We start from the raw sequence: 10,851 nt of genomic DNA, 5'->3' as shown, positions 1-10,851 counted from the left end.
AGACACATACCCAATAAATTTCTCAGTTTCCTCATTGTCATTGCTAGTCTCTAATTTTTATTAATGTTGACAAACAAGGACCTTTGCGATGATTGGGTTCCTAGAGTGGTTGTTTGTAATATTTTATGGTCCCCTACATCATAACCACCCCATTGCACCTAACGCATGTGTGTCACAAACGGGGTTAACTATGCAAAAAATATAATACATAAACAACATCAAAATGGTACAAAATAGAATAGCTCAAAAGGAAGTCTCCTAAATTGTATAAAGCTAATGTGGACAACAAGTCCCAAGTCGAGAGATTTTCTCTTTGAAATTAGAAGTTTACTAAGCCTAAGATAGTTTGGATTTGAGCTACAAAGAAGTTTTGTTTTGAATTTTCCCAAGTTTAGGAGTTTGCACAAAAATGATTATATCAAACGAGCAATGTATATAGGTTATGCATCATAGAGAACAATTATATATGATTGTCATAGTGACAAACAATGTTATGTTAAAAGAAATGTTCTTGCACACTCTAACATTGTGATTTAACCCCATAGAGTGCAATTTTATTGCATTGACACTTTGTTACCCAACTTAGCACATTGGATTTGTTGCATATGGCACGAAACAAAAAAAAACTCATAGTGGGGTTGGAGATTTTTTTTTCTTCCCCTTTTCCATGTAATGAAGCACCCCACTGATCTAAATTGGATCATTATATTGTTTGTCAGCCATATCAATGCATTTAGAGTGGAGAAAATGGAAGAATCAACTCACGAAACCGTTTTGACCAGCAGAACATAGTTTGGCAAAATAGGGTCTAAAACCTTTTGGAATCGTTTTGAGGCATCAAACGATGTTTTTTGGGGGTAAAAATTTGCTACTTTAGCGCACCTTTTCAAGCTATTCTACACATAGTGACCTTTCCAACGGTGTAAGAAGTGCATCAGTCAGAGTCCTTATGCAAAAGTTATGCCACTCAGAGTTTGACCTTCCTATTTTCACACCTATAGTTCGGGAGGATGTCGCACCCACCCCCATCATTCATGGAAAAGGGGATAGGCACGTGTTTGTGATGTAAAAGATTCTAGAAGAGTCTATTTTGTAACTCTAGTTAAGAGTTGATGTCGTCAAACTTTACCACTAGTAGGCTATCGGGTTGTGTTATAACCGGGCCACTAGGAAGAAGAGGCATTCCATTCTTTCGAGAGCATTTTGTTCCATAGCTTAGTAAAGATAGCCGAGAGAGATAGGAGGTAGAGCACATAGAGAGGATTTGTGCGTTGTAGCAGCCCACGGGCCACATGCATTACTTTTTTATACTTGCAGCCATATTTCCAGATAGAGAAAGAGAGTGAAGAGACCTCACCTTCCAGCTGGATTTTCTCCTGAAAGGGTTTCCGAGAGAGCATATCTTGTGTCTTGTGTGTGTGTGCTTATTTCGTCGTTCTCTACTTTTTTGCATAATTTCCATTCGCGTGCATGCACTAATTACAATTAAATCCACATATCTTAAAGTTTAATAAACTGTAATAGTATAGAATTTCTAGAGTTTTAAATAATTTATTAGATCTATTATGACGAACTATCCAGTGGAATATCCACGACTGTTTACGGATCACCCACCATCTAGCTCGTAAGCAAGGGTAAGATATTCATCAAGACTCAACATGGTTCAACGACAAAGCTCTAGGCCATTACAACATTATCCTTAATGCGAGCTCATCATGTCACTTGTAGAAATTGAACTTGGGCGGGGAGGATAATAATGGTTCCTCCCAACCACTTGGGATAAACCTAATTGACATTAGGGTTGGAGAACTTAATGTAAAGGCACATAAAATTTCAACGATGAAATGTATCATTTCCCGTGACTATGTCTTCCTATTTCCCCATTTAAAAATTATTATTATATATTGTATGGAATAGGAACATAAAAAAAAAGTCACTCTATCTTCCATAAACTAGAAAATTCCTTGTGACATGCAAATGGGTTCATTTTTTTTAGGCTTCCTTTTGTTCAAATGATTTGTAAAATGCAAATTTTATTTGCTATCCATGGCGTGAGGCTTGTTCGATTTGTTAAGTTTTATTGGCAGTGAAATAATTCAAATACCATGTATGGTTAATTAAACATGTATTTTGTGTCGTAGTCATGCTAATTTTGGAATCATTTCCCCTATTTTGGATCACATATTGGATTTAACTCTTTCCCACTTGATTTACTCATACACACCTACAACATCATTTACATTCTCATGATAGATGGAATCCATTTCCTAGAAAATTCATTAAAGTTAGAACACATTCATAGTTGCTTGATCTCTACACACTTCATCACATATATAAATTTCTTGTGTCACACATTCACCATTTATTGTTTGCATTTGTTGACTGTTCACTGATTGGATTAAGAGGTGCATTTACAACACAAGATGATAGAAATGTGCAATCTATGTGCCTAATGTTATGCTAACACATAAAATTAAAAAAATAATAATAAATAATACTAACAAATAAACATTTTAGCATCATCTCCTCCATATTTCTTCGTACCCTCCCCCACCTCGCCCAAAAAAACATACACATACACCTATACACATAGATATATACATATATAAACACACAAAACATAAACCTGTCACATGCACCCTACTACATCTTCATCTTAATTCAAAATCTTTTAAGCACCAACATATTTTAATCTCAATTTATTTTTTCTCCATTTCTATACTTAATAGATCCAAAATTAAATAAAACTCAGGTCGTGCATATTACTTGAAGTTATCTAAACATATTAAATATTAACTCATTTGTTTTTCTTATTCTTGGTTGCTCATTATTCCATGGATTTTGGTGCATGATTATACTATCCTCTTTTTTTTTTATATAGTTAAGACTAACCTAAGTACCCACGGGGGATTTGAACCGGTGACCTATCGCAAGGAGTGCCTTAACAGCGCACCCATTCACCATCAATCCAAAGCCCCGTGGGCTAAAGGTAGTGGGCTTGGCCCAGTTTAGATTAACTACTCGCACGACGAGCTACAACCTTGCTTGGGATTGAACACAAGATCGGTCCGTCATGACGAGGCCAACTTTACCACTACGCCGCCTCCACGACCTTGTGATTATACTATCATTTAGCGCTTCTTATGTTTTATTTATTTGTTTTTCTTTACTGAAAAATACACATGTAATAGCAAAATTGAGTTTCACTTGCACTTACACCGCAAGATGATGTTTTACGTAATACTTGGAGCCTTACTAAGCCAACAATTACTATGCCACTACTTGGACCAACCTACAAACATTCACGAGACTCGCTAACCACCATTAAGCTCTCATAACACTCAACCTAAGTCAAATACATGTCTTTTCCCTTCAGCATGACTTTCGTCTACTTTGATTGATGCATTCTAACGGTGTGCTTGATTCCACTTCTATGATGGAGAATAGATATAACTTTTTGAAAGACTACATGAAATGGATGGAAAGACAAGAAGCTACTCATAAAAAATGGATTTATATTATAAGTACACTCTTTTTCTTTGTAGTAGTTTACACATTAATCATCAATTGATTTTTTTTGTTTGTTTAAATTTTAAAATTTTATAAATTTTTTATTATTATATAAAATTATATATAGTTTACTTATTTATCAAAAATGAATTATATCATATTAATTTATTCTTAGTTATGTTATACAATATTATATTTTTCATTTTTCCTTCTTGAATTTAGACTCCACTATTATATACTGGCTTGTTTTTCTTGTCTTTTTTTTTCTACATGTTTATTCAATCTGAAAGATTTTTTGGGACAATGATTTCTTTTCCTTGAGATGTTTTTTCTTGTCTTTCTTTTTCTACACGTTTATTCAATCCGAAAGATTTTTTGAGACAATGATTTCTTTTCCTTGAGATGTTTCTATTTTCGAGTGCTCTAACATATTTGTAAGCTCCACGTCAGTATCTTTTGAATGGTTTAATTCATGAGTATGTTTTTGTCCACTCTTTGCAAATGCCAAAAATATCGCTGAATTTTGTGCCATACTAATTGACAAGTGAGCTTCTTCCCATGATGGTTGAGATGGCATATCATGATTTTGAGCTGGGTTTGTAGGAGAAACGCTAGCATCAAGAGTCTTTTGATTATGAGAATTACCCAACCCGCGAGCCACCATGGACTTAGAACTATTGGGTCCTTTTAGATCTTGCCATCCATGAATTTTCTCCCTGGCTTCAAGGTGCGAAGAGGTGCCTTGTGAATACGGGAAACACTTTGTTGGTTTCTTGGCTGTTGGCAAGATCTACAATGAAAAGTCATATTTTCATAATCCACCGATTGGGAATAACCTTTTTTCCCCATTTAAGGAGGATTTTATCCGACAATCGTTTACTGAGGACCACTTTAACACAAATGTGAGTAAATGTATGAATTCCTTTCATAATCCTTTCCGAGTCAATTTTGATGAACTGACCTAACAAATTTCCCAATTCTTTTAAGAAAGTTGGATGTCTCATATGGATGGGCAAATTGGGAAACCTCACCCATATTGGAGTTGCTAGATTTCAAATAGATAGAGGATTAATATCCAGAAACTAGGTTTGAAGGAAGAGACTAGATTGGCCCCAAAACTAGGGTCCCTCATAAAAAACATTATGCCTGTCTTCTATCTTCTAAAAAATAACAATAAAAAATCCCTTTGAGAAAAAATGTACCACAACATTTGGAAACCAATTCTCGTGAACCCACTCCTCGAAAACCGATGAAGAAGCCCAAAAATCATTGAAACAACATATACACACATTTTGTTCATAATTTACAACTATGAAACTGTAAGCAATATTTTTCACCCTAAGAGAAGGGGTTTCAGCTAACTCGTCCACCACAAATGTAGATCCAAAGAGATCTTTAGGGTTTGACGAGGGAGGCCCTAGTTTTAGAACATCTTTAAACAATCTCGAGGGGACTAAGGTGGATGCACCTCCTTTTGGCTCCACCTTTAATTCTTGCTACCATGTAAATCATGGTGTCCTTAGTAATGCTTTATTCTTTGAGGAGCTTCTGATCCTGAAGCTGTCATTCTTCATGAATGAGTCGAAAGCATTTATGAGGAATGCACATCTTCTCCTTTAACCTTTTCACAAGAGAGAAAACAAGATCTGAGTTCGAAGCCTACAAACTAAATGATTCTCCTAAGATGAGTTTCACCAAGATTGAGAAACTCTCTAGATTTGAACTCTAGATCTTTGTGAACCCTACATTTCCAAACCCTTTAACACTAACAATTCTCGAAACCCTAACTAAGTAATTTATAATGACAATAAATATTAATAAAATATATTTTAAAATATTAAATATACCTATAAATTTTAAATATCACTTTCATATTAAAAAAGAAAAAAGAAAAAGTGCATGTGTTTTATAATCATAAAGTATTGAGAAGTTAAAACGTGGTAAATCAAAAAGTAAATTCTAAACCAAATCACATAAATGCCTTGCCTCACTAAGCACTCAACCATCACTGAAAATAAGTAGCTTCACAATGGGCATTAAATAAATCAGATAAATGCCTCGCCTCACTTAGCACTGAACCATTGTTGAAAATAGATAGCTTGACACTAAGCATTAAATGAACATAGTTGTATATACCTACCATTCTCAAATCAGTTATCCAACAATAGACATATACCTCACCCCACTCATTGACAAAACATTTGTTCCCTCACCCCACCCATTGACAAGTGGTATATTGGTTCTCACCCCACCCATTCACCCCACCCATTGACAAGTGGTATATTGGTTCCCCTTAGACCATAACTCGACTCTCAACTCATTAAAAAGAAATAAATTTAGTACACTAAAAATATATATTTAGTATTCTACCATCCATCTATATAAATGAACCATAACCCGACTCACTAAAAAAGTTAATATTGTACGATTCATCTACATAAACTCGTAGAAAAGTTCATCTACAACAACCCAAAGCACACAATGGTTCAGAATTTCTTCAAACAGCCGAAGCTCAAAATCAAGTACCGTGGCAGTGGGACAGGGATTCACTGTGCCGAAAACAAGGTGGGGCCGGCGGGGTTTTGTGTGGACGTGCATTTCAAAATCCCAAAACCCAAAACAAATTCACTCATATGGGCGGGAAGTTTGATCACGCATTTCTTTGTGTTCGGTGTTGTCAATCATATATTTAGTGTGACATCGGCGAAAAACATTTGTTAGTCTGTTGCAGCTGCACGGAGAACACTTATCTCATACAATTAAAGCCCCAAAATAGGATTCGAGATCCAGAGGGTCTAGTTCGAAATGGAAGATCCCTTCGCATTTCAATCTGAAAATTCAACACACTCTGGAGTTACCTGTGGATGCTCGGATGAGGCAGAATATTGCACGTATAATGACAGACGAATTCACAATGGGTTTACTAGGAGCTCTATTCAACGACCTTATACTTCTTCTTTTAGAAATCTGTTTAATAGTCCCGCGCGTCATAGAAACCAGTTTTTCCATGGAAGTACACGCGACCCAAAGCTTGTTACAGGGGGCAGTGATTATGTTCATTCAGCTTCTTCACAAAAGCAGGTATGCGACCTTAGAAATCCTTGTTATAGAACTGACAGCCTGAATTGAGCAACAATACATATTTCTTGCCGGATTAAAGACTTATAGGTCTGGTTTTACATTTTATATTTCGCTCATGCTTTGCTCATCGGATTAATCTCAGCTCTTTAGCTTCCGAAAAAAATAAATTACTACTCAAAAACCAAAGTACGCCCTTGAGATCCTCTTTCTTTATATATTTAAGTTTCGACTGTTTACATTTTCCGCTGTTGCTTTTGCTTTGGCATATTGTTTGGTCAGAGAAAAACCCTCGAAAAATTTCGAATGTGTATATTATCAATTCTGTAACTCCCGATCTGAAGAAGTTGTTGTTTATTAGATTTGAATAGTAGCTCCACATAGCTCTACAGGATAAAAAGGGGGATTCACTGGACTTAGATTCATGATCTCTCCAGTAGAAGGTCATATTCATTTAATTCTAACGTGATATATAAACTCAGTACAATAAAAGTTAACATGGGAATTCTGGTCATTGGGTTAGTTTCCCAATAGATTTTGCCATAGCCTTCTTAAAATGACCTAAACCAAAAACCTACCTAGACTAGGTTGATAAATCTTACATTCACCTGGATTGACCAGGGAAAGGACTGGTAGCTAGAGGAATTTGATATCTGTCGCCGATGACTAGTCAGTCTAGTCATTAATTCTTTAACATTTCTATCTAACTTGTTTAGAACAAACAAACATGGCCGCATGGGATGGATTCATTGGCTTCTAAAACAATTTCAGCAACATCTCAGCTTACATAAACATAACAGTTGTGTTTCAATAAATGAAACTGCATCTACAATTTCTCTTTCACTGACACATCTCAGCATTTCACAAGATACTTCATAACAAAGACCTCCGTTATAAGTGACATGAAAATGTTCCATGTACAGAAGATACAGGTGAGGATAAATATTTTCGGGTGCAGGGGTGAAGTTGTGTCCACCTAACTGTCGAGCTGTATCGTCCTAATTTCTACATGGTGGTCTCCCTGCATATGGCACCTGTCAAACAGTTGTGCCCAATGAAGAGCCTGCTCGTATGGTCAATGTTGCATGGACTTGCCAACGCAACACCACTGTATGCCTCCCAATGCACAGCCAAATTGCTGTGTGTTTAAAAAGGGTTCAATGTCATGCTCCCCACGATGATATTTATCTCCACCCGAAAGCTACCAATACAGTTATCTCTACTACACATTATCATTGACAAATGTTTATAAATCAACAAATGAAGACATTGTTGATGTAATTGAGACTCCACCTACTTTAGAGCAATAGATGATGAAAAGAATGTTGAACCAGATGAAGATCCTTACACAATCCCTCTTCAGCATCTTGAATAGGTACCGCTTGATTGTTAAGATCATGCCTTAGAAGAATTCGATCCAAAAATATTTTTGTGACATCTTTCATGAAGTTCCCTTGGTATTTAGTTTGGAGTTATAACACTTGCTTCACGTTAACAATTAGTTCATTGAGCTTATGCACAAGCTGTGGTTGCTTTATGGACTCATTGATTGTTTGACTCCATTGGGGCTGCATTCACTTCCAGTCAAAGCATCTTCTCTTGTTACTCCTCAACAAAAAGCACTAATTTTTTCAGGAGTTTCATGGTAACTCTAAACCTTCTCATTTAGCAAAGGCTTCAATTTTCTTTTTGTCATCATAGTACCAGCTACTCAAACAATTTTTCTATTCTTACTAAGAAAGTAAAATTCACATTTCAGAGTTGATGCTTTTATAAATGGAGGAATTGTTACAATATGTAGTCCTTTTTAGTCAAATTCTGTTGAGGAAAGTTAAGTCCTTGGTCCTAATATGTTTTTATGTCATTATTGTTTTTGTATAAGGCTAATCGTAAGTTATGCTATTCATAGGTGTACTAATCCTAGTGTCCCTTGTTATATGTTCTTTTTGTATAAAGTCACTGTCAATAATGCTAGATGTCAATCCTAATGCTAATCCTAAGTTATATAACTCATAGGTGTAGTTCTCTTAGTGTCTCATGTTGTCATATTCTTTTCGTATAAAGTTGTTGTCAATCATGTGAGATGTCACTACTAATGCTAATTATATGTTGTATTATTGATAGATGTAATAATAATAGTGTCTTGTGTCTTAGCTATGCCCACCTACTACGAAACACTTATTATAGTAGGTAGGGCAAAATATTAAAAGATTGCATCAGAAAGGATGCTCAACCTATAACTAGACACCTTTGTATAGGAAATCAGGGTATTGTGAGATTTTGTTCGATTGAAGCCTCATCACTAATTGCTTTTTTTTTTTTGTTTTTTTTTGTTTTCTTTCCCTGGAAAAAAAACTAATTTCCAAGTTTGAAAATATACATTGGGACGAACTACTGGTATGATAATGACTATGTCTTGTCCATGGGACCAAAACCAAAAAAGGCTACAAAAAGTCCATAAGACTCGAACTGAAAAAGCCTACAAAAACCATTTACTGAATTGGACCCAAAACCATCAATCATCCTAAAGAACCTTATTCTTGACCCATATGATCATTATTATTAGTCATAAATATATACATAGATTTGGCATTCTCAAAATCAGACCTAAAGGAAAATTGCATAACAGGAAAATTAAAATTGGATGACCATGGCCTCTAAGACCCCAATTGTCCGGAGATTCCATTATCTCCAAAGCACCTAGGTGAACTTGGACCACCCCTTTGAACAAATGAATTGCTTTGGTATTCAACTTTTTATATATGTATTTATTTCCAATCATTCCAATTCGTGAGCTTCTTGTTTAATCTCCTCAATGATGTGGTATAAATGAGGAGCACCATGCTGATTTTACCATTCATCTATTCAATAACAGTCTTGGAATCAGCAAAGGTCTGAAGTGCCTTTACCTCAAAGTCAATTGCAACAAATAATAAGGCCCATAAGGTGGAAAACTCTACCTTGTTGTTTGTTCCACCACCAAGACAAAGTCTGATATGCTTCACTAAATGATTATTAATAAAAAGAACAGCAACTGCACCACACATTGGTGGATTGCCTTGACTAGCACCATCAAAGTAGCCCCATGGCTTACCTTCCTTAAGCGGGGGCATAATCAAGATTCTGGTCTTTTTTTGTTTTGCCTTCACCATGTGAACTCTGACAGACTCTTCAATCACAGCTGATACCACCTCAACGGGAAGATATTTTACTTCAAAACATGGCCATGTTCTTGGCCCACCATATGGAATGTATCAAACCAGTTGGCATTTCTGGGAAAGACACCACAGACCCATTCGATATCTACTCTCTCACACACTCTTCCAATGTATCCTTGCTCCAAGTGGATGATACAGGAGCAAATTTTGTTTTTAGGATAGTCTATATTTGTTGAGCAAATTGAGATTTTATAAACATGTATGATATAGACTCTTCTTCACGTCTACAAAGAGGACACCGATTCAGACCAGTCCAACTTGGTTTAGCCCATTATTCCATGTCAATAATTTGATAGATAGTGCCAGCCACAAAGCTAGTTTCATTTTCAGTGGTTTTTTGTGTTTCCACAAGAACTTCATCCACCATGCTGTTTCCCCATGTAAATTGGATTTTTTTTTAACAAGAATGAGTAGAGGGTTTTATTAAATCTGCCCCCGGATGCAGCGAAAAAACCGGGAAATTCCTTACATTTGCACCATCTTCAGAGGATCTTCTACTGACAAATTGACTAAGATTCTAGGAGACAAATCCTAGTATCTTCCACGGTTTCTACAACTAAGACTTTCCTCGTGATTACAAGAGTAAATTCTTACAAATTGCAAACATAATAATATGCAGAAACAATACATTGACTTATTTGGGAGACTTTTGCAACAAGGAGTCTACACGAAGTTGGGATCTTGAAGCTAAATTGACATCCGCTTCACGTTCTTGTTTTTCCTTATGGGATTTTCGGCCTCTTGTGAGAGGCGGTTTTGTTGCATTTGAGGAGAGTGATTGTCCAATATTGCCCCTTGTGCTTGACTTAGTGTGAGCTGCTTTGATTGTCATAACTTTTTTGTAAAACGTTGCAGTAGATATACTCATCTCTGCAAGCTCAAAATCTGACATTGTTAATATTTTTGCCGCAAAGTGTGATTTTGTATCTGAAGAGACAACTGTCGAAGGAGATTTCTCTTCATTCTCCCTCGACATTGCTAAGTTTCCTTGATCCTCCTTTGGGGTTTCATCCATAGGAGTAATTTCGACTTGTTCTAGATCTTG

At 36.0% G+C, this 10,851-nt stretch overlaps 1 protein-coding gene across 1 annotated transcript in view; it reads left to right on the top strand.

Moving 5' to 3' along the window:
* The first annotated feature begins 6,026 nt into the window (after positions 1 to 6,026).
* The window catches only part of LOC149203778 (uncharacterized), a 73,336-nt gene continuing 68,511 nt past the window's right edge, over positions 6,027 to 10,851 (top strand). The window contains exon 1 of the mRNA XM_089400247.1: positions 6,027 to 6,591. Coding sequence (XP_089256373.1) covers positions 6,316 to 6,591 — 276 coding nt within the window. The 5' untranslated portion in view covers positions 6,027 to 6,315. The remainder of the gene's footprint in view (positions 6,592 to 10,851) is intronic.

Source organism: Pinus tabuliformis, chromosome 2_1 (genome assembly GCF_031772625.1).
Source record: "Pinus tabuliformis cultivar Carrire ecotype Pingquan chromosome 2_1, CPIR1, whole genome shotgun sequence".
In the NCBI taxonomy this organism is placed as follows: Eukaryota; Viridiplantae; Streptophyta; class Pinopsida; order Pinales; family Pinaceae; genus Pinus; species Pinus tabuliformis.
This window is presented reverse-complemented; position numbering and strand designations above follow the sequence as displayed.